Raw genomic sequence first — 27496 nt, forward strand, 5'->3', positions numbered from 1 at the left:
ACAGCACCTTTAGTACAGCATTTTATTAAATAAAAATATCTCCTTTTGTATCCATCAGTGCAGGGCTTTTCTGTCAAGCTACTACAGAGATCACAATGTGGAACTGTCAAAACTCCTACACAAATTGGGACAACCCCTGCCATCGTGGCTGAGACAGGAGCTACAGAAAGTAAGATAGCATTGAAAAAAGGCTTTTTGAAATCTCTCTTCCACACTTCAGTCATCATGCCTAAAGTCTCCAGTAGCTACCAGAAGGTCTTGTAAGATATACCTCTTCAAAAAAGAGTAAAAGATAGAAATTATTTCCATATGCTGGCATGTGGATTGTGAAGGTACATGTGTTTCTTAGAGCTCTGGTGGGCCAAATCTTTCTCATAAATATTTCTGGGCCTGTGGACTTATGGACTACTGTGCACATACATGGAAGTTATTTGCAACTGGTATAAGCTTCAGAGATACGTGACCTATCCAATTTCACGGTAAATATTTACATTTTTATATATCGGTTTAAAAGTATTGTGTCTCATGTAGGTTCTGTAGCCCATTGTTAGACCGCTGACAGTTTTTCTTACTATTTGGTTATTGTCTCACATAAAATAAGAAAACTTAATGTAGCACAAAATGCCAGGTGTACTTCTGCCTTTGCTAATACCCGAAGTATATACTAACAAGGGTGAGAAGTACAGTTATCATATATGATTTAAAATACACAAAGCAAAATCTGGAAGCCACAGGCAAAAGCAGTGTAGGAAAAAACGAACACACACAAAAAACGTTATCTGTGATTATAGCCTGTAACAACAAACCCTTAGAATGTGGTAAGGGCCTTTGTCCCTAATTACTATGTATGATTTTGTACTAACTGAAATGGCAAAATACAGAATATAGCCATTATCTGAACAGAAATTTAATTGGACATGTGAAACACAAAAGTTGCAGTATAATCTTTATGAGCAGTATTATACTTCAACAGTTGTGAACCAAACTGAAGCAGTGCAATGAACAGGCTTTCACTCCTGACTTCTGTGAGCAGTCAGATCCGGATACTGCACTCAGGGCTTACATTGCTGTGAATCAGGAGTGACTCCACTGAAATGCATTAAAAACTCGTAAAGAGCAGAAACAGAACCATACTTAGATTGCCTTAATTTGCACCACTATTTTTTCCTTAATTTATTTGCCTTCAATCTATGCTTTGTGTATTCCAAGATCCTTCAACCTGATCAAAATCGTAGCATGTTTCAGTAACCTTCAGTTTATGTCAGCTGCAAAAATCTATCAGATTTCCAGATGAAAATACTGGTTCTGGATCCAGACATTTTGAACATGTTTGGTATTCTATATTAGGAATAAGCTTTAGGGGGAAAAAAACCAAACACAGTGTGTAATCATGGTAGACAATTACGCTCTAATCATGGAAAACAGAAATATCCAGCCTTACATTTATGTGATACATTTCAATGATACGTCTCGCAATGCATCAGTTTAGATGTGAGATAAAGTCTAATTAATAGTACTTAGAAGTTGAGAGAGAAGAACAATGAAAACAATGAAGCCTTAATGCTTCTCCACTGAACTTTGGCTCTGAGTGTTTCTAAAGGCATGAAGAGGTAGTGAAAACAAAAGAGAACTACAGTACTAACTAAATGCAATGATTTTTACAGTAACTCTATAATGTTATCATAATTTGTTTTAGGGTGAATAGTTAAAAACATGCATCAAATGGTGGAAAAACTTTCTATGTCTCAGTGCTGTTTTACAACATTTATGTAATCATATAATTTAACTTTCAAGGTAATGGAATGGAAACCAGTCTGTTATTCCCTAAATAGAAAACAGATGTTGAAATCCTTACTGTACCTCTAACTGGTAATCTTTATTATTTATTGATTTTGTCTATGTAATACGTGGTTTTGATAGGCCTGTAAAGAAAAAATCTAGACAAATTTGCTGTATATAACAATATTCTTTACGCAGCACATTTTTGCTAAGGGAATATGCATGATTAATGATGAGGACCTACTAGAGTAGACATTTTTTAAGATGAACATCTTTATTATTTATTAGACAGAATGAGAATTTTCATTTCACTTTAAATATTCACTGTCATATGGATTTGTCCCAAAAGCTGACTTGTCTTAAAATACTTCTTATTTGATAAAAGAAACACTCTGGATTCTGAACATCTGTAAGAGCAAATACTCTGCATGCTGTGGACAGCTCATATGTCCTGCAAGAATCTATATGGATTTCTTACAACTAAATTGAATAACTGGAGAAAATACCTGGGGTTTTCATCCTGGCATGATTGATTTTACCCTTGATATAACCTGATGTGATATCACTCAAACATTTTTTAAAAATCCACAGTGATTGCATGAAGCTTCTGTTTTGTGCACTGCTGCCTCAGTTACTCCATGTTCTTCAGTGCATCAATTATAAAATAGAAGAAAATAGGGAAAATCTTGGGTACTATCAAGTGCCTGAAGTTTTCATGGTGAGAGGACCCTCTGCGCAGAAATTTGAGTGCCTCCCGTGTGCAGGAGGAATGGGCTTCAGCCACATTCATAGTTCATTCTTTGTGTTCAAGAAATCCCTTTCTGTCTTCTTTCTCTGGAAAATCAAAGCCCCCACAGAACGAGAACGAGTGGGCAGTCAAGGACAGAGTGGTGATAGGGACATGCCCATCAGTTGCATTGTCCCTCCAGAAATTTTACAACAGACTAGGTGACATGTCTCAGATCTGTGGACTACTTCTGTGAAGTCCTCTCTGAGGTACAGCAAGGAGCCCCCTACAACTGTTGGTGATCTGGTAAAAGAGCCCAACTGCAGTCACCATGCAGCACTGGGAGGATAAGCCCCACACACACATGGCGTTAGCCTTGGGTGGACTAGGCTTGGTTTGGCAACTAAACACAAAGCTCGGCCTCCAGGAAGGAGTGCCATGGTGACTCTCAAGTCCTGATCAGGAACAGCAGGGTGGAGTTCTCTTATTGTCCCAGTGCCCTTCCTAAGGGAGGGAACTACGAACAAAATGAATGAGTTCCTAGGGATATCTGCAGTGGATTCTTGTGGTAACGTTACCTGAATCAATACTCAAAAGCAAAGTAGCTCAACCTTTTGGTCCTGGAACTGTGCATCTGAAAGGGCGTGATCTTGAATCAGTGTAAGTCTAAGCTCCTGTTGAGATGGAGCTGTTAAGCACTAGCATTTTTAGAAAAGGTGCTGCAGGATTAGCTTCTTGTACACTTAGGCGGGCTAGTCTCAGGCAGAGAAGCAATAGAGAAGTAAAGGCAAACTGCTGGAGCTCTTTGCAGTTCTGAATTTTTGATGTTCACTTATTACTTGTTTATACAAAGATGGTATGAAGCCAATTTTGTTTTTCTCCAGAACCGTTCTATTTAAATATGTTCTTACATTTAAGAGGAGACTTTAAAAAACAGAATGACTTTTAATGGGCATACAACTTGGTGAAGAATGGAAGAGTGTGAGCAAAGCATGCAGACAACAGCTAGATGTGTTATTCCCCAAATCATAGGATGCACATGAGTACAGCTGAGTAAGCGAGTCATACAACATGAATTATCTGACAAAGTTTAACCTCTTCTATTCACAGCTTACCTACAATCAGTGTTTGATTTCCAGAAATAGACTATCAGTATTAACATAAAAAATACTGATTCATTACAATGAATTTATATTTGCTAATCAAAGTTAGATGTTTTATAGTGGTTGGTAACACAGCCATGGTTTCTTTTCCCCTGGTAGATAACTGCACAAGCAATTTCTTTAACAAATGTTTGATTATGTGAGCTTCACCTCTGTTTTCATAAATATGATTCTGAAATTTGCTTTCTGCAGACATCCGTGCCATTAAAAATCAACATGCGATTATGAGCAGAAAGTGACCATTAGGGGGGGTGTAAACACAGAGCCTGATATGAAATCACTTAATTATTTGAGCACACATTCCTGAAAATACTGTGATACTTTCCCAGTTCTACTTGTGCAGAAAGAATTAGTTTCAATGATTTGCAGACTATCTTGTACAGAATATCCTTTTTCATTGCTTAAAAATGTGAAACTTCCTCAGGAAGAAATTAAATAGATATTTCAATGTTTATAGATGTAATACTCTTGTCATTCACATTGAATGAAAATTGCTGGAAACATTTTTCTCAAAGTTTTTTAAAATAAAAAATAGATATTATTCTGATAGTGGCATGGTATCTGAAGTGCAACAATAAACTCTGATAAGAAAATGTAGGGCTGTGTGGAAGTGATTTTTATGTTCACAGAAGTTGTCCTTTTCCAGGTTTGTTAGCAGCTATTGCAGCTTGACACTGATCTACAACACAATCCAGGAGCACGGGAACAGCATGAAATGTTTTCAGAAATGAAAAATATTGCTTACTGTCTCTGTGAGTGAATATTACTGCACTATGCAGCTGCTCATTTTACTGCTTTTGCTTCCTGCTTACTTTTTATTTCTTGTGCCAGAAATTGCTAATGTGCTGTAGAAACATTTCCAGAGCTTGCTATTTTTAAGATAACAAGCAGACTTTATTCAAATTATTTGCCTTGGGGATTCAATAGTTGTGCCCATGCATCAGCCTTCACAGACATGAGAAAACCTTTCTTAGGAGAAACCTCTAAAGATGGTATGAATGTCCAAAGGAAAATTCACTGTTATCAAGAAATTCAGAACAGAATAGAAAAGTACACTATCTATCTGGGCAAAAGCTGCTTAATATCTTCATAGAGGTGTAGAAAATAGGAAACCTACGTTAACAAAATATTCCGTTCATTACAGAGAAATGATGCAACCTATAATTTAGAAGTCTACACTGCTTTTGTAATACCCATCTCTATAATCTCTAAGAATAACTAAAGTGGAACAGTGAAGTAATAACAGGAAGGTACTAAGCAAAGGGAAAAGATCTTTGCTACAAATAACACCTGCCTGACTTCTGTCTCCAATTTATCTGCTTTCATTTAATGTTCCTTTTCAGTTCTTCCAATCCCAAAATCCTTAGAGCTCAAAGGCAAAAGACACTTTTTTGTCTCTGTGGACCACATGGATGAAGAAAGCACAACAGTCAGCATCACAGGAAAGATCACAGGAACAGGAAAGTAATTAACAGCTGAAACCAAGGGCTAGGGAGACCTGAATGGAGGAGAAATTTAGACAAATAAAGGGTGATAGATTTGAAAAGCATATAGTGAGCTTAAGTCTTCACCGCTCTGTTTTCTGTGAGGTTACTTCTTTCTTTCTTTCTTTTTTAATACAGTATGTTCTTTCTTCTTTTCCCTTTTTCTGTTCTGATCCTCCCTTTCTCTTGAGAAATTCAGATGGGAAATAAGCTTCATATACTTTTTTAATTGCTCATATGTCTGTCTTGACTAGGAGAGCTGTCAGACTAGTAGTGCAAGGTCACTATCAGATCTCTTCCAGAGGGTATGACATGGACATGGCTTAGTTCAACCATGATGTAGGGGCTTGGTTCAAAATTACTAGTTCAAATCCTGTAATCTGTGTTATTGAGGAGATCGGAGAAATGGGCTCCTTTCCTCGAAAAGAAATCTTGCAATTATCTCATCAAGACTGTCTGTCCTAAGTCTCCCAGTAAAGCTCCTTTCTTCAGCTAAATTCTGAACCAGTTTACTCCTGTACAAAAAAAAAAAAACAAAAACAACAACCAAACAAAAACAGAACAGAAAAGCATTTTTTCCATAAGTTTTTATACAACACAGTACATACATTTTAGCTATAGAACTCTGTCTGGAAGGCAAACATGGGCTAAAGGCAGGAGCCAGCTCTTTTATGCACGTGATAGAGTGGAAATAAAATTCCTGAACACAAACAGTGCAAGGTCAGAACAGCTGAGGTTTAGCTTATGGCACAGGTAAGGGCATAGCAGGACTGTAGTTTGTCTCTGCACTTCTGTACAATCCTAGCAGGAGTTTCATTATTCTGCAACACTGGGTGATAGTTTGAAGCAGTAGTATTACATCATTGTCATCTGAAAATGATGAAAAACACCTAATGTGATAGATATGCCTTAAATAATTTCCTATCTTTTCCATGGAAAAAGAGGTAAGAAATGCGGATACTAAAATATGAGCCAAAAGGCAGCTTCCTGCACTACACTAGTCATCACTTCCAGCTGCTTCTTCAAAATCTAACAATTCAAATACAGAGTCATCCCACTGTAGCTGATGGAGCCACATTTTCAGTCCTCTGGCTGTGTCAGTTCATTGGCATCTGGCCTGCAAAAGCCAAAATCGCTTGCCTCATCTTTCCAGTACACCCACGCACAGAACACAAACTCACCTTTTGAGGTGCGGTCTTTGCCAGAGAGCAGCTTTTGCAGCCTGTGCCCTGCCCTTAAAAACTGTCCTTGGCTGCGCTGAGGATGACTGCAATAATACTTAAGATGCTGTGGTGTGAAAGGTAAGGTAACCAGAGATTTAGGCTTGACATTAGGAAGCATTTATTTACCAAGAGGGTGGTCAGACCCTGGAAGAGGCTTCCTATAGAGGTGGTCGATGCCCCACACCTGTCAGTGTTTAAAAGGCATTTGGACAATGCCCTTAACAACAGGCTTTAACTTCTGGTCAGCCCTGAAGTGGTCAGGCAGCTGGACTAGATGATCATTGTAGGTCCCTTCCAACTGAAATAGTTCTAACTAAAAATGAGGGTGTGAGAATTTGGCAAGCATTAACCAGGTACACTTGCTTATACGGACTGGAAAAGGAAAATTACCTGTGTTCACCTAAAGGGATTACTTCATTTTTCTAGCCCATCTTTCATAACCTGTTCTTTCTTCTTAGTCCATGGTTTTCAAGTAACAAATAGCATTGGTTTAGCATTTAAGTCCCATCTTATGACTTGACCAAGCATACATGGGCATATATAGAATCACAGAATTGTCTAGGTTGGAAAGGGCCTTGAAGATCATCCAGTCCAACCGTTAACCTAGCACTGACAGTTCCCAACTCCACCATATCTCTCAGCGCTATGTCGACCCTACTCTTAAACACCTCCAGGGATGGGGACTCCACCACCTCCCTGGGCAGCCCATTCCAACACCTAACAACCTGTTCTGTAAAGAAATGCTTCCTAATATCTAGTCTAAACCTTCCCTGGCGCAACGTATGCATACGTACATATATCTCCGCCTACATCTAGACAGCAGCATCACTGTCTAGACCAGCTGAAGAGAACCGCTTTGGTTTGGGGAGCAACTGCAGCCTCTTTTCCATGGACCCCTTAATCGAATTTCCCCTGGGGATGCTACTTAGTGGTTTCCGAAAGCAGAATAAAAGGTTCATATCCTATCCGCCGTTAGCCCTCCCCGCATTCCCCCCACACCTCAGTTTATCACTAAATTCAGGGGGTTTCTGTGTGCTGAGGCTCCGCCCCGTGCCCAACCCCGCTGGGGCGATGCCGATGCCCCGGCCGATGCCCCGCCCCACGCCCCGCCCCGCCCCGGCAGCGCCCCGTTCCCGGCGGTGCGCGCCGAGGCGAGCTGGTGGCGTGGGACCGCGGGCCGCTGGCTCTGGGTGCTGCTGGCGGCCGTTGGCGCGCGCGCGGGGCCACCGCGGGCGGGAAGGCGGCGCGGGGCAGCGGGAGGGGGCGGAAGAGGAGGAGGGAGGCGGCGGGGGTCCCAGTGGGGCGGGCGTTGGCGCAGCCGTGAGGCCCCGCGGCGCGCTCATCCTACAGGCGCGGTTGGGCCCGAGGGGAGCCGCGGCGGCGGAGGAGCGGAGCGAGCGGCAGGTGGGCCCCGTGGCGGGGGGGTGGCGGGAGAGGGCCGGGCGGCGGCGGCGGGCAGGGCTGAGGGAGGGAAAATGGCGGCCGCCACGTGGCGGCGGGGGGGGGCGAGGGGAGCAGGGGTAATCCATGACTCCATGGGGGCTGCCGACCGTGGCTGACTCCCTTCCTAGGCATGGAAGAGCAGCTCCTTGCTGATTGGCATAACTTTTACCGTCTTGTGGGTATTAGTCGTTGACTGTAGCAAGTAACAGGCCGAGTCGGCCGAGATGGGTGGCGCCGTGGGACTGGCTGTCTCCTCTTCTTGTGTTTTTTTGTTTGGTTGGTCTTCTGTTTTCTCCCTTATTTTTATTTTCTCAGTATGCGGTTAGAGCATAGTCTTTAAACGTGTTCTCTCTTTTTCCTTAGGAGCGCAGAAGGTGCAAATACAGAGACGCATCTGTTGCCGTTAAAGATCTTCCCCCAAAAAAGTATGTGCCTGGGTATGTGCTACGGAATAAGCTCTTAGAAGTGAGGTTTTGGGCGGGAATAATACCAGTTCAATAACTTATGTTTAGCGGCTGAACTACTGAGACTTGCCTGCTGAAATCAAAGTATAGGCTTGGTGTTTTGTTTCTAAGGCATGCTTCGTTTGTATGTGTGTTTTATTGGCAGAAAAATACAACCGAGTGCATATATTAGCATGACTAGGAAGAATTGGGCTTGGGTGTAGACGTATTATCTAGGAATAGTGGATTATGATAAAACGCACATTGCCAGTACTTCTACCTGCCAAAGTAGAGGCATCTGAACCCACAGATGTCTCGGGGATGTCTGCACAAGGGGAATGTCTTTTTCAATAAGTACGTTTCTGATTTAATGTAGGGAGTACTAAGAGTAGTCTGCAACTGCAAGAGCAGAGGAAGATGTCAAGTTGATAGCAGTACTTTTGTTTCAGAGTAGTTTACAGCTCTGAGCAGAGCATGGTACTGTTCAGTGATGTTTGCTGTCTTGTATGCGTTTCCCATAGCGATATTAAACTGCCTCAAACTTGTTTTTACAGGGGAAAAACACTCTTGAGTTGTGATGACAGAAGAAGATGGGGCTAAATTCTGCATGTGAATTCTAGAAGTAGCTGTGACTAGAACTTTAATTTTTATTTAGGGGAGGGTGGATCTGTCTTCTGGAATTGATGCCTTTTGTGAGCAGTATTATTTATGGTTATCAAGCAGCGCTAGCAAAAACTGATTTTGGGCTAGATCTTAATCTCACTTTAGACTTAACAGAAATTAATAAAGTTCAGACTTGGAGCCCAGATGAGATATTCTGCAGTCCGTCTCTCAGCTCCACAAAGAGCGGCTGGAGTGTAGGTTAGCGTGCCTAAAATGGGCACTGACTGCTTATATACGAATAAGAGTTAAGACGACTAGCTCATTTTGTGCTGCTTTCAGCGATCTCCTGCTGCTATATTCAGGCTGTCACCAAGTCTTAAGCAGTTGCAATAATGCTCTTGGTGCTTTAGTGGCTGTGCTGTGCTCTGTCATGTGGCTGACCATACTGCAGTATTAAGTCCGATGACATGCACCTTCAGTGGTGGCTCTTCTGCTGTTCAAGTGTGTTAGAATGGTTGTTGCAAGGAGTATATGTGTACTGCATGAGCTGAAGGTAAGTTTGTGAAGTCTGGAAAATGAATGTGAAATATACAGTCATAATTTTAGTATATATGCCAATGTAAAGCATTCAGATGTATCAATAAGTTAATAAAGAGATATTGATTCTCACTGCAAGTGTCGCTTCTTCCTTAAAAGACTACTGATGACCAAGACTAGATCTGCGTGTGTTCTTCGGAGTTACTGATACATGCCACCACCTGCCTGTTGTGGGGACAGGTACAGCTTTTGGTAGCAGGGCCTTAAATTTATGACTGGTTTCAGGGCAAAGCAGTGACTGTGGCTGATGCATTGTTGCATAATTTTAATCAGAGTTTACTGCTGTAGGAGAGAAACGGTGGCTTCGAATGCAGCTGCTTTTTCATTTTTGGTTGCTGAGGGATCTTTTATTTAATCCATGTTCAAGAAAAGAATAAATGGAGCTCCAGTAGACGATGCAGAATCAGACAAGATATGTGTTTTACTTGCAAGTAAACTTACTGTCTTAGCTAATACCAGCTGTACTGGCACAGCCTCGTGGAATATCTTCCAGTTAATATGGAAATTTTTTGCAAGTCATTGCAAACTGAAAAGTTGAGGAAGGAGGGCTTTGAAAGGGCTGGGAAACAAAATCTGTGAAGGTAGAGCTGAGGTCAGTAGACAGTGCAATTACTGCTAAGTACTTGATAGCTGAGGGGGGATTCCTATTCGAAGTAGACGGGGGCGGAATTGTGGACTTTAATTACAACATGGATTAGATCTGAGGAAATGACTTCGGATGGTCATGTTAATCACACTTTGGAATAGACTGGTAGGGAGATTAGGGAGCTGTCATAGGAAACTTTTTCTCCTAGCATGTACTTTTTCTGCTATTCAAAACTATAGCTGAATGTATATTCTATGTGGAGCTATAATAAGTGATACTACACCTGTTTAATTGGCGGTGTGTGATTACTCTTTCCTTTTAAACAGCTCTGCATACAACCCTATCATATGACATCTTCACTACTTGGGATTCCAAGTCTGTGGCTGCCAGGCCTGTTAGCCAACAGTCATGAGCATGTACTGTGAATTTCCTTTTCTCCGAGAAGAGTGGACTTCTGTAGTAACTTTAGTGCTTTTAGAAAGTAAGTTAACGCATCTATTCTACAAGGGCAGTTACTTGCTTATCTTACACGAGGAAATGCTAGGCAGGCAGTGCCCAGAGAGAGCTGCTGCTGTCCCAGGGACAAGGTGTGGGCAGGAGAGTGCTACCACTGCCTGCGAGTGTGGTTGCTGTTCTGATGGGCACCCTGATGCAAAGTGGCTTCCTTAGTTTTTTAGATCAGTTTTTTTCTGACTGGCTTTGATCCCATGAAGAAAAACAGGTGTAGGCAAATGAATAGGAAGAAGCAGGAACAGGGTTGAGGATCTTTTTCTCCAGGGATCTGGAGAATACATTAAAACAATATGAACACAGAGCACAAAACTTAAAAATATGACATGAAGGTCTGGAGAGAAGCATTTTTCTTTTGTCACTGAAACAATACTGAAAAATTCAGACTTTCTGGTGTTGACTTTCAGCTACTGTATGGCATCTGGTCATCTGAGGTGTCACCCCAATTCCCTTGAATTTCAACCTTTGCTTTTATCAGACAGCAGCTGCCTTTTTAATCTATTTTAACAATTTCAGTGCATAACTGAATTGGTTGGGTTTTTTTTTACAAGTTGCCCTTTGTGCCTCCTATAACAGAGGATCCTTTTGTGTAAAACTAACTTAGAGGAGGACCACGGAGCTGTTCTGCTAGTCCACTGTGTGAGCCAAGTGATGAGGGCACTGATATTTCCACCTGAATAAATTGGCCTGGTGGCTTCATCTGATCTGCTGGTTAGGTTTGTGAACATTCAATTTTGAGCTCTTCATCAAATATTTAGAACTTTGAAAGATAAAACAGTGGGTTTGAATCAAGAGAAGAAAAAAAAACCTGATTTTCAAGATTATGGTCAGATACAAAAGTATGACCTATAGTGTTTGCTGTAGGTATCTCTTACTATAAGTTTTGAGTGCTTAGTGAGGTTACATAGCCTTTCCTATGACTGAAGCTTTCCATGAGCATCCAGTCACATGCATGGAGGGTAGTACAATATTACCACATTACTTGAGCACAGTAGAGGTATTCTTACAAGATGTGGCTTTTTCATTTCCGTGTGGCTTAGGATGGTTTGTTTTTCATGATTTCTCTTAAAATTTAATCTCAGTTTCCAAACAACTGTTTTTCTATCTTTCCAATCTATTCCTGGTGCATCTAGCTCTTACCTTTGTAGATGCTCCTTACTTTTCTGCACCCTGTTCCATCCGTAGTTACGTCCACAGTGTCACACCTCCAACTTTTACCCACCAGTATTTTTTTTTTCCTTTACATTGCTACAAAAGTTTTTCTTTTATATTTCTTAAATTTTTTTCCAAACCTTAAGTCATCTTTTCCCTGTTTGTGGTTGCTTGGTGTTGCATTTGCAGGAGGTTACATGGTCAGTTTCTGTGTTCCATGCTAAATAAATGGAATAGGAATTACTGCATGTGAGCGGGTATCTAATGTGTATGAGGTAGGTTTGGTCTCTGCTACCTCAGTTAACTGCATTTGCTGTTACCCAGCAGCTTGGAGCACAAACAAAAACCATTTCTCTTTCCTGGTACTACAAACTTACTATTTTACAGATGGTTTCTTCTGCTGGGATCTGCTACTTGAGCCTAATTGTTTTAGCCGCCTTGTGTGTTATGATCTGATTGCCACTCTGAAACCGTAACAGCGTTAAAATCTTCTTGAGTATAAATATTCTAGCACTCAAAAGCATGAAATAGTTGCAACAACATTGAAAAGCATGGAGAACATTGATTCAGGACTGACTTTTTGTTAAATACAAACTTTTATAGTGCTGTGAATTTTTCTGGAAGTAAGACTGCTGAGGTTATAGATATTCTATATATAATGGTCATAAAATGGGATCTTGGTTTATCGTGGCTTATAGATAAGTGCCCCTTTCCTTTGGGAAGTTATTCACGGTTGAGATAAAGGCATGTTAAATAGACCTGGTGTGTCTGTTGCAGTAATGCTTCTGTTCTTCATTTCTGATGTAGTTGTCTGTAAAATATCTGGAAAATGGACAAAACCTTGGGAAGTTCAGAGGGACTACATCTAATTATAAACCTTCACAATGCTGGGGAACCTGGGTAGATCAGTGTTTAAGATGGTCATCTAATAGAAGTGCTGAGTGTTTACTTATTTAATGCCAACATTAACACTGGCCAACCTGCTTAATACAAAAAACCATTAGCATAGGCTGAAGAGCGGGTTTTTCTACCACCTTGTATGTATTCAAAACGTTGAACAATGGGGAGAGCAGCAAGGGTCAAAAATATTCTTAAGCAGTTTTAAGAGTGTAGGGTAAACTTATTTATGACAACCTAACTGGTCTAAGTTAAAGCACACAAAGGACTAGGAATTCCATCGTACAGAACAAACTTCAGTCTCTGAGAAAATTCTTTAAAACATATAAGCTTTGGGCCAAATATTTTCAAGAGCACCCTTTTTCACTTAAGCTCACATGAAGCTCACTGAGATGAGTTCCTGTAGTATCTACTTACACATTAATCCCGTGGATAATGTACAAAAGTTGTAGTCAGTGTGGCAGTTTTTATTGTACACATTTACATCAGGCTCATTGAACAAAAATTAGAATGGCATAACATAAGGACAATTTTTCATGTTAGAAACCAAAAAGGCATGCTCTCTGCATGAAAATGGTAGTGCAACATTTTAAAAGCTAATAAAGCATCCTATTTAAAGAGCAAAACTAATTAACTACTGTACTAAATCTAAATGTTGCTACACTTAGTACACAGACCTGACTCTTTTCCCCAAGTATTGTATTTCTGTGGTGCAACTTCTAAAAGAAAATTGTTTCCCCTGTGTACAACACATGTATTGCACTATATAGCCTATTTCAGCACAAGTCTTAAAATAATGGGTCTTGTATAGCGAAGCTTTGATGGTACATTTTGACAGATTTACTTCCCCTTTACAAGGGCTATGTATAAGTAAAAATGTAAAATGATTTTAAAGTTTACTTTTAAAGTTTACTACAGAGTGTTTCACATAGGCCTAACAGTAGGTGGTCACAATACTATGATTTTGACATGTTTTTAAATAAAATTTCACACTATTTCAAATAGTGTGGAATTACAGAAAACTAAAATATATTAAAGCACCTCGTGTACTAGTTTAGCACCAGTTCCAACAAGATATTTAAACTAGTCATGACCCTTGAAAACTAAGTTTGAGGTTGGGGGGAAAATAAGGTCGAAGTCTTCAATCACATGGGCTTCTGCAATATCATCACCACTTTTGTCTACAAATTGAGTTGTCTTGGATATTTGTTACAACACCAGAGAGACACAGAACCATATAGAAATCAATGACTGCCCACTTACAACATGAATACAAGCATCCCACTTTGTTCACAAAAGGCCATACAACACTGTAGTAGCCAGAGTGTTTGGGGATAGGAAACACAGGAAAACGGTCACTGGTAGTCACAGTTTGCACAATCACTATGTGGTGACACACATCTGCCACACTTGTCACGGAGTGTTTCATGGCCCACAGAGCTTTCATTTCATCTTTTTAAGAAGCATGTTTGTTAATGGAATACAGACAGCATGCTTGCATGTAATCAGAATGGCCTTTGACAGGGGCTGTAGAGGTAGCACTGGACTTTTCTGTCTCCCTCTTAACTGTAGTTAGTCACAGCTGTTTTCAAGGCTGATACCCATTAGTGTTGCACGAAGGTGGTGGTTACTTTCTGTGTGGTAAGTTCAATGGGGTGGCCCTTTCTAAAAGGATAGTAAGTAGGTTTATATTTGTCTTATACATCAAGAGTAACTTTTTATCAGTGCATTTGTATAATAAACCATTAAGGTTTTCATAGTGTGGGAAACAGTATTTGTAAAAGGAATTAAATGGAATCAAGATGTGACAATACTTTAGAAGTCACTGAAAACTATCTATCTCTCACCTTTCCTGTAAGACCAGTCTGAACCAGTTTTGCAACTAAGCAGGAGAGAGTTGTCTAAATATTATCTTGTAGAAAATAGTAGTTTAAGACTTTATAGACCTTTTCAGACAGGTTTTGGCTCAACATCTCCAGTACTTGCACTGTACATACTTACAACTTTCTCTTGTAGGATTGACAGAGGTTCATAGTGTTACTTGAGTAAAGCCCCTCTGAAATCAGCAATGAGAAGTTTGAGATGTTTGTCTGTTAGTCTGATACTGTACTGACAGCTAGTGGTAAATAGGAAAACTAAATTCTCTCTGAAATGCTGTATGTGATAAAGATTATTAATTTCAGAAAGAAGACATCTAGAGGAAAGAAAATACGAGGTTATTTGTTTTTGATGTAGCTCTTGCAGCTGTGCAGGATGTCTGTGCGGAAACTTAACTTCCAGTGTACTACCTATTTTACTTGGGAGTGTACTTTATGCACACTAAGCTGTAAGAACATTTATCAGAATAGCTGGGGAACTGATTATTGACAATTATTTACCTTCTAACTTTTAATACATAGTCAGAATTATTTAGCAAGAATCAACATGCTAATGGTTACATTAGCTAATGAAACACGAGTCAAAATTAGAGGGCTAAGTGTAAGATCATAGGAATAATAGGAAAACAGTCAAGAACTCATTAAATAAAGTAGACTGAAGATTAATTTTGAGATCTGTAATTAATTCTAAAGAAACTTGGCGCATAAATAGCTTGGAGCTACCACAGTCTTCCTGTGGGCAGTGAATCTCACCCTGAACTCTCCAGCTGTTCTGCTCCAATGTTACTCTAACCTGGCTATCACTTTTCCCCTATTTTAGACACATGGTAACTTGTTCGTGCAATATATAAACTTCCTTAACACCAGGGATTTTGTTTGGATAGTAATCCCTACCTGGAAAGGTTATGTGTATACAGCTTGGATTTAACAAAAAGAAAAACACATGAATCAGGAAAATGTGTCTGTTTCCACCCACTGTGGGCCCCAGCTGTGCACTGTCTGTGCCTTTCAGGTTGTCCTGCCTCAAACTTTGTTAATAAAGTTTGGTTTTCATTATGGACATTCATAGTTTGGTCACACTTTTTATCCAGGGTACAAAAGATGATACTTTTGTGTAGACACCTGGAGAATCTTTCACTCCACAGCCGTAGCCCCAGGAGGTCACACCGTACACAACCCAGCTTTCCCCTGGACGTTCACACATCAGTGGTCCGCCACTGTCTCCTTGACAGCTATCAACGCGTTTCTGTTCCTGGACATTTCCAGCACAGAGCATTCTTCCTGTGAATCTTCTTTTGTAACGCTCTTCACATACCCTCTTGGGAAGTAAGGGGATGGCAGCCTGTTGTAATGTTCTTGAATAAGCCCTTCCTGAAAAGAGGACCCAAATTATTATCTCATTTTGATGACTGGTCTTGGAAACATGAATGTCATTTCATCCAGTTTTTGCTGTCAGTCCTTCACGCTGTTTTGTCATTAAATAAAATGACTGAAAGCAAGACAGATAAAATCTGCTGTGCATTAAATATAATACTAAAAAACTATGTAGATATTGTAAATAGGGAATATAGATGCTTTTTTTAGCAAAAAAACCTTATAAGATGTAGCTTTACTCCTTATGTTCACTGGATCTTTCCAAGGCTGGAGTTTGTTTTGTTCCAAATACACTTTGTGTCTTCTACAAGAATATGCCTTAATACTTAAATGTGGAAGCTATTTTTGGGAGTCTTGAGCAGTGGAGACTAAAGCTGTAGAAGTACTTCATTTCTAGGTCACGAGTTTGGATCTAGTCTAGCTCAGCCTGAGAGGTGCTGCATCCTCTGTCGGCTTCCAAGTAGAGCATCCAGCCAACCATCATGCTTATGCCCTGTAAGTACACACAAGATGCGGAGCTAACATCACTGAGCCCAAGTGTGCTCTAGTAGAGATTAGCAGTGTCTTTGGTGTACCAGAGTGCTAATGGGACTCCTGACCAAAAGGAATCTTCATTTTGTGGAGATGACCAGAACCTGTCCTTTGGTTTTCTTTATCTGTAGTGAATCCTGCATTGTATAAGCACTGCTCTGCTTATAAAATGTCAAGATTTAAATCATTTGGCTTTTTCTGTAGCTTGCACCTCTTTCTCAGTTGGAAACATGGGAAATTAAAGCCAGTGTTGGGGTCTTCTTTTAAGTAAAATCTTAATACTTGTAAAGTAATTATGATTCATACAGTGTGTGAAATGTCAACTGAAGTACTGCGATGATGTCATTTCTTAATGTAATTAAAGCCAATTATTGCAGTGGTTAATGTTTCCTTAAATAGATGTCCTAAGTAAACAGCATTGCAGAACTTCAAGTGAATTGTGTAAAAAGCTAGACAGAGCTAAGCAATGAATTAGCAGTTGTTTTTAGCAAAAAAACCCACCCTACAAGTCTATCTTCTTTATTGTGGTACAGTGACCCAGACATCTGTGTGCACAGATTAATGCATGTAAAGAGGAGGAACTGATATTTGGCCTTGCTGCCTTGTCTCCTTGCCAGTTTGAATGAGTCAGTGGAACAAAGGCTCAAGTGTGGTTGCTTTCTTGCACTGTATTCAACACCATAAAAACATGAAAGTAAAACATGGTTATTAATTTGTAAAACGTTTAAAGGACAAAGACCTTTGAAGAGGAAGAGTCTTGTACTGACCTAAAAAGTGACTAGTTTGTTCCAGAAGCCTGGATTGCAGATTGCATTATGGCTCTCATAAATTTTGTCAAGATATTCTCTTATTTAAATCTAACTGCTGATTCAAAATGTCAGTGGTAACAGGGGAGACTAAAAATGTTATTTGATATGCTATTATGTGTATATTTTCTATCCATTTTTCTATTGAAGTAGTGTAATTTAAAGAACCTTTCTAAAATATTCATTGTACTTACCCTAAAAACCTTAAATATATGTAAGCTGTTAGTTATGTTCTGAGGCAGGGGGTGATAAGCTGCTGTGCAGGGTGTGCCTGGCAACAAATAAGCTTTTCTTTCATGCTTGTCAGTCTTAATGAGGCCATTTTACTCACTGGTTCTGTGATAGAGTGACATGGTTAATCGCCACTTTTCAAACACAAACTAAATTCAGTAAACAAAGTGTTGTCATTCCTGGTTAAGTATCAGGAGAGAAAATATTCCCCTATGTAAGAAAAGTATTTTTTTCTTTCCCCTCTTTTCCCTGTTGAGAAAAAAGGGGGAAGGGGGGTGAAGTGATAGAGCGACTTGGTGGGTACCTGGCATTTAGCCAGGGTCAAACCACCACAGTTCCATTTTGAGCATTTTCTTATTTTGGGTATTTGAGTTTTGGGTTTGTTTTTTTTTAAAATAAGCAGCCTCAGGTAACGAGATCAGTGGGTGGAAATCATTAAAACATTTTTACCTGTGTCACCCCATCCAGTGATGTAACAGTTGGGAGCAGTCTTCTGTGGTCTCTCTCTCCTTAATGGCAAACAAGCAGGTAAGACATGGGTACTGAATCTGGCACACTGTTCCTCTGGCCCCTGTAGCCTCACCAGTGCAATGTCATAGTCGCTGCTGTCAGGCCGGTACTCTTTATGCATCACAATCTGTTGGACTCCAATTTCTTCCTCGTACTCTTCTGGTACCAGTGTGTGATAGTCTCCCACTCGCACAGCGTAGTTCCGAGTGTTGTTGCCGTACCTAAGATTGAGGTGAAAACAAATAGGGCTGGCTTATGCAAAGTCAGATCCTAAGCATGCAAACAGATTTAATCAGGGTCTTTGTCGCTCATATAACTAATGATACCAGAAGGTTTTTTTAAAGAACAAAAATGCTTTCTCAGATGTTTAGATTGACATTCAAGTGTATCCTGAAGAATAACTTTTCCTGAAGTTTCAGGTTGGGCTATGTTCCTTTCTGTGTATTTTCACAGACAAGGTTTCTTATGGCCATCTGCCATGGCTGGCGCTTATTTCAAAGGTGCAAGAAAGGTGTGCATTATAAATGTATTTAGGAAGGGTAGCACAAACTGCCAGTAATTATAATGAAAACGTGAGTAGTAACACCATTGTGATGCTCCAAATAATTACTGAAATGAAAACAGCGTTCAAGCTTGCTTTGCAGGTTGGTTGAGAAATTATAGAGGCTTCGATAACTTGATAAAAACCTCTTACATTAACTGAAGTTACAGTAAGGAGAACAAAACATATGTGCATCACAAGCACCTATTGTCAAAGTGACAGAGGCCTGTAAATCTTACACTTGTTTTGCATCTAATACAACCCCAATTTCTTTCACATCACAGACTAAATGGTAGATACCTTAGAGATGATTACTATGGCTGAAATAACAATTTTCTGTGCATGCCTTTGGAGATTTTTGGATTACAGGACACACAGCCCTTCTCGGGAAAATGCAGACAAGGGAGTACTGTTGGCTACATTTATTTATTTTAAAATCTGGCTAAGCTAAGTATTTTTCCTTTGACTTCTCCCTTTCCCTCCTAGCCTTCAACAGGAAATTTGTAATACGTGTGTGCAGAAAATACTCTACAGTGTTCTGTCGTTCTGTCACCTTCTAACCTATACTTGCTCTTTTTATAACCTCCAGCAATGTGCTGATCTCCATAGCTTACTAGAACTTGCTTGAGGAGCAGCAGATAGAGCAGGAAAATTACAGGTTTCTTCAGAACAATATATAGCTGTACCACTGAATATTTATTCTAGTGGTGGGTTCCATTCCAGGTTGCCTGCAAAGCTTGCTTTGTCAAATTCTGCACATCTCCTTCAGATCTTCTTTGAGCAAAATTTCACTTCTAGGCTTGCAAGGAGAGAGAGTTGCAGGCTGTGACCAAACATCTGTTCATCTGAAGATGACCTTCTATATAGGAAAAATGAAGTAGCTTGTCTACCACAAAACTTTTTCCGGGTCCTCCATAGTAATAGTCTGTGTGAAATACTCTCCAGATACTGTGTTTTCCTTGTGGTTGGAAATCAAAATTCTATAGCAGCTGGAAGTGAAGAGATGCAATTCATGCAGACTTTTTAAAGTTTCCAGAGGTGTTTTAAAAAGTATTCCTACTGATTTTAGTTTCAGAGGGAGAATTGAGAAAAATTAAATTGTGTATTCTACAAAATATGTTACTTACTTTCCCCCTGAAAAAAAAATAGCTCAAGAGCTTTTTTGATTTGTGGATCAGTATGTTTATCTCAAGATATTTAAGAAAAAACCTCTGTTTGTATCTGTCACTATACTAATCTTTCTCCTTTGACCACAAAAGTGCTTGTATTTTATAACTTATCACTGAATCAATTTTAATTAGAAATTTTCTATTAAAAAATAAGAACATGAATAGAAAAAGAACATCAGAAAAGGCAGAAGCATGAATCCTGGTTTTCCAGGCATTCTGACTCCAGTCTCTTGAAGTTTCTAAAATAGAGGTATGTCTTTGCAAGCTTTCTTAAAAAATAAATACTTGAATCTCTCTTTCATTTGCACTAGATTTCACGTTCTCATTTCTAGATCATCTTGTGTGTTTTTGCCAGTTTTAAAGGTCACTAAGACTTCACAGTTGATTCTTTTCCTGATAAAATAAATGGCAAAATTCCATGGAAGCAGGGTTGGTACCTGATATATTGCTTTTATTTTTGTTACCTTTAAAGAGATTCTTCAGAGTAAGAAAGGCTGTTAGGTCTCAACTAGTTTCTGGAGTTATATATATCCATCTGTATTTGGCCATCTGAAAGTATGACATCAGTGAAATCCTAAATTCTGCATCCCTAAAGATTGTCTGTCAAATCCTTGCCATCTGCTGCCTGCCAAGAATTTCTGCTCTGACACTGATAAATCCCCTCCTGGGTCACTGTTGCCACACATCTTACATCAGAAAAGGGTAATCTTACCATACTTTGCTGAGATACTTAGAAGTTTAGACTGGTAACAGCATACTATTATTGTTACTCTGAGCTATAATGTGGGAGCCAGTAAAAGTATAATCTGGCACTGGCTAGAAAACAGTGGGGGGTTTTTACAGCAGTGCTGTGATCAGATCTGTAACCTTGGGTGAGTTTCTTTTTTGTTTTTTCTTCTGCCATCTATTTGGCTTTCCTTAATACAACAAGGAGTGAGGCTACATACATCTTTAGTATGTTAAAATACTATATAGTACAGGCATTACTTAACACAGCTTTCTTATAATATTATTTCTGTGGAAGTGACCGTTTTATGAATAAGTTGTGTATCTTTACAATAAAATGCTTGGTATATTTCAGTACCAGTTTGTACTGAATATGCTTTATATATTTGGTTGCTATTGCTTCTGGAATTTTTAGAAACTACAATTCAGAATTTAGCATGTGTACATATAGACAGACTCGAAAGCAAATTTTCCTGGCCCATGTGCAAAAATTTCCAGTAATGCTTTGGCAAAACCATAGCATTCAAACTTAGAAACATAATTTAAATAAATAAACAAAGTAGGGGGGGAAGTATTTTTTATTCCTCTAGTTATGGAAAATATTATTAGGGAAAGTAATGTGATTCCTTAGTTTAATCTTGTGTTCTGCATTAAGTTGCATCTGCTATATGAGGCTATATAACCTCATAGGTAGTGTATTTCCTAGAACTACAGCTTCAAGATTTCTGAACTGATTGCACCAAAAGAAACTACGAAATCAAGGGCAAGTGTATTGATCACTTTGGCCATCTCTTTCATGGAAATACGCAGAATGCTGATTGTCAGAAAGCATGCTACTGGGGTTTGTAAAGCAGTTTGAATACACTACGAAAACCAAACTGACAGACCCTGGTAATTCATTTTATTGTGTGAGCTAATCAGTGCATTGGTCCTCTGTGAAACTTGTAAAACAGAGGAATAAAACACCCAACTATAGAATGTTTTACACACTGACAGTGCAACTCCTGTGCCCCTCGCCAAAGTTGACAAGGTCAGTATAGAGGCAGTTACCTGTCAGGGTGTGCAGTGTCAAACAGTCTTTCACTTCTACAAAATCTATTTACAGAACAGATGTAATGCTCAGAACTTAAAGAGTGTAGTAATACTGGGATGGCTTATACAGCCAGCGAAGTACTTCTCCAATGTCTTGCCCAGGACAAGATTATAAACAATCTTGGCTGATGAATTAACCAACTTTGTAGGATCTGTTTTCCTCAGAGGAAATTAGAAAAGGAAGCTGATACAGAAAGTACTTCAGTTACTATTGCAGTAAAATGGCTTTGTTATTTTCATTTTAATTACTCTACCTTACACACAAAACTCCCACTAAATGAAAGAGTTGGTTTTGTTACTGACATCTCAGATATATTTTTCTGCTCAAATTTAGTAACTGCATCATGATGTTCTGCTTAATCTAAGTGATACAGCAACCGAGCCTAATAAGTTAAGTAAAATTATGCTGTTTCCTTTGCCAGTTAAGCAATATTAAATAGTTTAATAATTTTTCCTAAAGCGATTGTTTATAACTGTTGATCTTATTGCCTTTAAAAGCTATCATAACTAGGATTCTGTACTCTAGAATGTATTGCTAGATATGATCTTTGAATGTGTGAAAGTAATATTTTATCAATTTTTGTACACATCTGAGTGTCATATTGGAATACAAATGTACAGGGTCATTAGCATTAAATATATATTTGCCTGACATAATCTGCAAAAAACATTCTCAAAAGGTCACTGAAAATACTCTCTCATAATTTACAGATAGACTTTTGGCTCTGTGCAGCAAGCCACATATTAATTAGTGCTATGGTGATAGTTTCAGAATTATGAAAGCTTTTTGACCTTTAATAAATATTTGCCCATCTAAGTTAACCATTGTGTACATTGACATATAGGTTTTGTATATATAAACAAACACAATCACAGTACTTTGCAGATGTGTGTTATGAATGGTGCAATGGAAATCTGGCTGTCAAGTAGAGAAAGGTTATTTTACACGGTATAAATCTTTCTTCTTTTTTTTTTTAAATGTAATGGGTGCTTCCGCATTTAGTCTGTAGGCCTTATCCACATCAGTTACAGGATTTACCATACACTCTATCCATTATCTTTAATGCAATTTGAAAAGGTGAAGGGGTTGTGTGTTTTTTTGATATTTTTTTTAAAGCTCATGGAAGTCAGAGTACTACAGAGTCACAAATGTATTAGGTGTTTGTAATTTAGATGAGAAATGAACACACCTCCTTCCTAAACTGTGATTTAATAATCAAAGGAACTTGATTTTTAATTGTTTATTTTGATTCGTAAGCCTAAACATGAAGGAAAGTTGTTTATGACTAGTGATAATGAGTGTTCTCCTGTCAGCCATGTATCAGCTAGTATAGTAGAAAACTTGCTGCTTCTATCTAATGTTATATCCTTGATTTTGACAAAAAGGAACAGAGTTCACTTTAATAGGTTCCTGCTGCTTGTCTGTGTTATGGATAATAGTCATTTATAGCAGAATAATGAACAAAGGAGATCCAGGAAAGCTTATCTTAATTAAAAGTACTGATTTTAAACATTTAATAGAATGAGAATGCTTCTCATGCAAATGTATGAAATTTTAATAGCTGCAAGGTTTCTACTGCAAAGCTTAATGAGCAGTTTTTCCACAGATTTACCATCTTTCTGTGCACATTCCCACACAAGGCTTTCTTAAACTCACTTTTTAATCTGTAGACAATTATATTTCTTCCCCTGTACTAGCTGGTATTTGCCAAATATGGAAATACTGTAGTAGAGCATCAGTACATAAAAAAGGCAAAGTAGTCTAGCTCAGGGGTGTCCAGTCTTCCTCACCTAGAAGTCACCTATGAAATGGCGGAGAACCACCACATGCACATCACATTTGAAGAGCGGAGGCAGAGGAGGAGTCTGGGAGTGCTTCATGTGTGGAAAGTGATGTTGCTTTCAGGGTATTACCCCTCTGTTGGATGGCTGGGCTGGGCATGCCTTTAAGCTCTAGTGCAGCCTGGCAGTGTTGACCTTTGCACCTCCTAGAATGTTTATTTCCCAGCCAACTGGAGGTTGGATTAGTAGTCAGCCACCATGCTAATATCCTGCTGCCAGTCAAGTAATGTACTGACACTGAAGGCACACCTGAATTCATCTCACCATTCATGCTAAATTTGAGCAAACTGAATTTTAATTTTGATGTCTACTTCGGTTTATGGTGTCTTACTAGTTATTTGGTTCCACTGTGCTTCATGGTCCCTAGTTCTCAAACAAAATTACTAGGACCATGTTGAAGCATACATGGGCATTGAGGAATGCCTAAAGAAGCACTTAAGAGTTATATTGTTAGAACAGTACAACATTCAAGAAACACAGTATTTCCTAAAATGACATCATGGTCAGTATAATTTCCTTTTTTTCTGTGCCTCATATTTCCAATTATCCAAAGTTAATATTTTTTACATATAGACTTGCAAATTCCCTATAGCTGTCAGAACCACTCGGGACAAAACTTGCTAATAACATGGGTAGATTGTAAAAGGAAAAATCGCTTAAATCAATTTTTGATCTTAAATTATGTCTGCGAAATTACAGAAATCATTAATGCTGCTATAATACTGGTGAACAATTCTAATTATCATGCATAAAACTGTATTTCATTTTTATCCACAGTAAAGATGAGCCCACTTTTGTTACTTAAGCAGTGTTCCAATTTCCAGGATATGAGAAATGGTATACTGGCCTTTCTCTTGTCTGTCTGTGGAAAATATGTGAAGAAGGCGCTTGATCTATAGATAGCTCTTGGAAACCTAGCCCCTTAAAATCACTCTGAGATCATTAGGAAGTTCAGCCGAGTCTGTCCAATGTCAACTTAGAGCTACAGGTGCCTTCTCACTTTTACAGTAAACAGTAGTGCATCCACAGGCTGTCAGAGTTGCACACTGAGATCTGGGTTGCTCAGTTTTAAATGCAACATCTGGGGCAAAACAATACTTTGGTCCCCAAAACCACACGTAACAGTTTTTAGGATAGCCTGTAACAGACCCTTGCCTGGCTGCACTGATCTGGAAGTATCACAGTGTACAGCATCACAGTTTACAGCCATGCTGCTGCCCCATCATGTGGGTGCTGAGCAAAGTATCCAAAATGGGCACCCTTTGGCAGCACGCTCAGTAGTGACCTGGAGCCCCATCTACGTCAGCAAGCCATTGGGAAGAACCGGCAGTGTGTTCTCTGGGGAGTGCTTACTGTAAGAATGCACTGCAACTGCAGCAGCACAGCAAATACTAACTTGTTTCACCAAACTTTGTGAAAGCGTTCTAATAAGGCAAAGAGTTGGGTAGCTAAGATCTTGATTTGCACACAGAAAACATAACTGTCTTCCTGTGAACTCCCTTTTTCTTTCCTTGAAGAGGATCTTTGAGGTAAAATAACAGAAAGGACTGCCTTGTTTTCCAGCCTTTAATCCAAAGCTTTCTCAGAAGCTTAAGTTGCATCCTTAGTAATCACTACAGAGATGATGAACAGGGGAACAGGAAGCCATTGTCTACACATTTTGGTGATAGCAACTGAAATGCTTTCATACTTCCACAGAAACAACTGGGAGCTCAGTTGAAGTAGGCAGAAGTTTTACTGAGTTTGACCATTTCAGCTTGAAATATTATCAAGAAAAGTCCTTTGTGATTTTCATGAAACATGAAAATGAAAAAAATGTGTATCTGGTGCTAAGTAAAAGTAACACTTTCAATTTGAGTAGTATATCTGACTCTTTAGTTATTAGAGTGCCAAAGGAAAGGCTCAAAGCCCAAAGTTAAAACATTTGCAGCCCACTTGAGCAAATACCAGCAAATATCCTCAAAACTGCAATACCGTTTTTCTATGCTTTTTCCAGCCCATATACTGCAACCTCTTGTAAGGATTCCAATGAAGTAATTACTGCTGAAAGCTTAAAATACTAGACCAGCTTCCTTATTGTGCAAGTTGATGCTTTTATACTGCAGTAACTTCATCAGCAGTGAATTCCTGATGTCAAATTTACTGAAGAAGGGATATCATAAAAACCGAACAGAATTATCAGTAACAGGATATCTGTTTCTGCAAAAATGGGAAAAGACATTTTAAAAAACTAGGTAATTGTTTAATACTGAGAACTGCAGAAATTAGACCAAGTCGATCAAATGTGATTTACAAGGTAGTGTAAGTTGCAAACCAGTTGCTAAACATATGGAAAAGACCTGAATTTGGCATAGTTTTATTAGATGCCAGTGTCAGACAATTATACCAGTATAACCGCTTAGACAATTATTTCATTGTTAAAGGGAATGGGACCTTTGTTTATATGGCTGCAAAAGACAATTCTTCATGTACTGTGAAGTAACGGAGTAAGGCAGTGGCTTCAGCCTATTTGTGAAGAATAAGCAAAACAGCTCAGTCTCACTAGCATCCAGTGTACATATTTACTTTCATATTAGACTCAGCAAAATACATAATAGTGCTTTACCCTAAAATAGGTTTGGGAGGACTAGTTCATCTAGTCACTGCAGTAAAAATGTCTATCCCTGCCAGTATCTATCATTACCAAAAATAATCCGAAATGTTATAGTCCCTGTGTTTGACATTTGCTCAGTTGTCTTCACTATAACCTGAAAGCCATAAGCTGCCGTTTAGTTAGAATAGAAAGCTGTGTTAAAATGCCAGAAGTATTGTCTATATTTTTCATGGAAATGCTGAAGTTGTGAATATAAATCTCATGAATTATGACACCCAGAATAATTTCAGTGTATTAGGGTTTTTTGTTTGTTTTTATCTGGAGGGAAAGGAGGTTGATAGGTAGTTGGGTTTTTTTAAACCAAAGACCAACTCTTTGGAACAGTTTTCAGTGGGCTTAAACTGAAATGTTTTTGCCTATACCCAGAACAACAAAATAGTTTGAAAATACACTTCACTACTGAAGAGAGACCTACCTTTTAAAGCAGTGTGCAGCAGTGAGGACCCAGCAGCTGCTGATGAGAGTAGCACCACACAAGAGTCTTCCGTCACCATGAGAAGATTTCAGTCGGAGTGCAACCTGCCATGGCCAGCCGCCCCTACAGAGGACATAAAACATTGCGTTCAGGGCACAACAATGGAAAAGTAAGGTAGCTTGTTGGTTACCTTGAATGTAAATCCTATTTAGTTTCTTTGACTGACACAGCTTGCAAACCATGCTATTTATTGAGTAACGGTTGAGAATACCTTTATATTCCTACAGCAGTCAGAATTCCATTTAACAATGGTCAGGATTACTTTATGGATTGTTTGGGTATCCAGCACTCTGAGCGCTTCCTCCCAGTGTAAATTATTTTAATTTTCCCTTCTCAGATTGCATTCATTGTGCCAAGAATACATTCTGTGGGTTCCTCACCAAATACCATCCAAGTCAACAAACCAGAAATTTCCTGTCAACTGGAGAGGGGAAAGAAGGGAATTTCTTGAAAAGCTTAACCCAGCATCCTTTCCTGTCTGTGTTGATATCTTTGTCAGTTCTGAGCTGTTTGAAAAGGGAAGCTGGCTAACCAAGAGGTCTAAAGCAACTGTAGAAAGCACAAGTAATAGATTAGCACCTTTTTTCAGCCTGTGATCATCTGTTTTGTACAGCAGATCTGGGATACATATTTGCAGGCCTATGAAGACAGGATGGATTATTTTTCACCAGTTTAATGGATTAGCAAAATATGGGATCAGACAGAAGGGAGAGGGAGAGAGATGCACCTGTAAGCAACAGCAACATCCAAGAATAAGCAACAGGTAAGCTTAGATGTTTTCTGACTACTGTCAGCTTGAATAGGTATGCTGGAGTACAGTAGCTGCCAAGGATCATCTAGTCCAGCATCACATCTCAGAGTCACCAGTGCCAAATACATGTCTTAGGAGCTTTATATTCAGAATTACTTGTCTTTATCAAATATTTACCGTAAAGAATTTTTCCCACCAATTATTCGCTTTTGTCGACGATGTAGTAACCTCAATCCACAAACAGAAGCAAGAGAATCTAAACCAGAAAGGGAGATGTAGACAGCATTAAACTCAAAATGAAAAGTAGCCAA

General features: G+C 39.1%; 2 protein-coding genes and 1 non-coding gene across 5 annotated transcripts in view; 2 read left to right on the top strand and 1 right to left on the bottom strand.

The window, feature by feature from the left end:
* LOC141923093 (bifunctional heparan sulfate N-deacetylase/N-sulfotransferase 3) overlaps nt 1-9534 on the top strand; it is a 77976-nt gene extending 68442 nt beyond the window's left edge. The window contains exons 14-17 of one of the 3 annotated variants that reach the window (XR_012623181.1): nt 59-479; nt 4316-4421; nt 8183-8244; nt 8817-9534. Coding sequence is in view for 2 of the 3 variants with exons in the window: in XM_074823558.1 (XP_074679659.1) it covers nt 59-169; nt 4316-4324 (120 nt within the window). In the remaining variant the exon portion in view is untranslated. Of the gene's footprint in view, nt 1-58; nt 4267-4315; nt 4422-8182; nt 8245-8816 lie in introns of those variants that run through there. The other 2 variants (XM_074823558.1, XM_074823557.1) reach the window with 2 other exon arrangements.
* On the top strand, nt 7900-8030 carry LOC141923647 (small nucleolar RNA SNORA24). Its single transcript, XR_012623363.1, has one exon. It is a non-coding gene; the product is annotated as a small nucleolar RNA SNORA24 (small nucleolar RNA).
* A 3519-nt stretch (nt 9535-13053) lies between the features above and the next one.
* The window catches only part of PRSS12 (serine protease 12), a 44614-nt gene continuing 30171 nt past the window's right edge, over nt 13054-27496 (bottom strand). Inside the window, exons 10-13 of the mRNA XM_074823559.1 lie at nt 27363-27441; nt 26375-26497; nt 17877-18157; nt 13054-15855 (exon numbers count right to left, since the gene is read on the bottom strand). Of these exons, the coding sequence (XP_074679660.1) occupies nt 15548-15855; nt 17877-18157; nt 26375-26497; nt 27363-27441 (791 nt within the window). The 3' untranslated portion in view covers nt 13054-15547. The remainder of the gene's footprint in view (nt 15856-17876; nt 18158-26374; nt 26498-27362; nt 27442-27496) is intronic.

The sequence above is a fragment of the Strix aluco genome, chromosome 4, assembly GCF_031877795.1.
Source record: "Strix aluco isolate bStrAlu1 chromosome 4, bStrAlu1.hap1, whole genome shotgun sequence".
In the NCBI taxonomy this organism is placed as follows: Eukaryota; Metazoa; Chordata; class Aves; order Strigiformes; family Strigidae; genus Strix; species Strix aluco.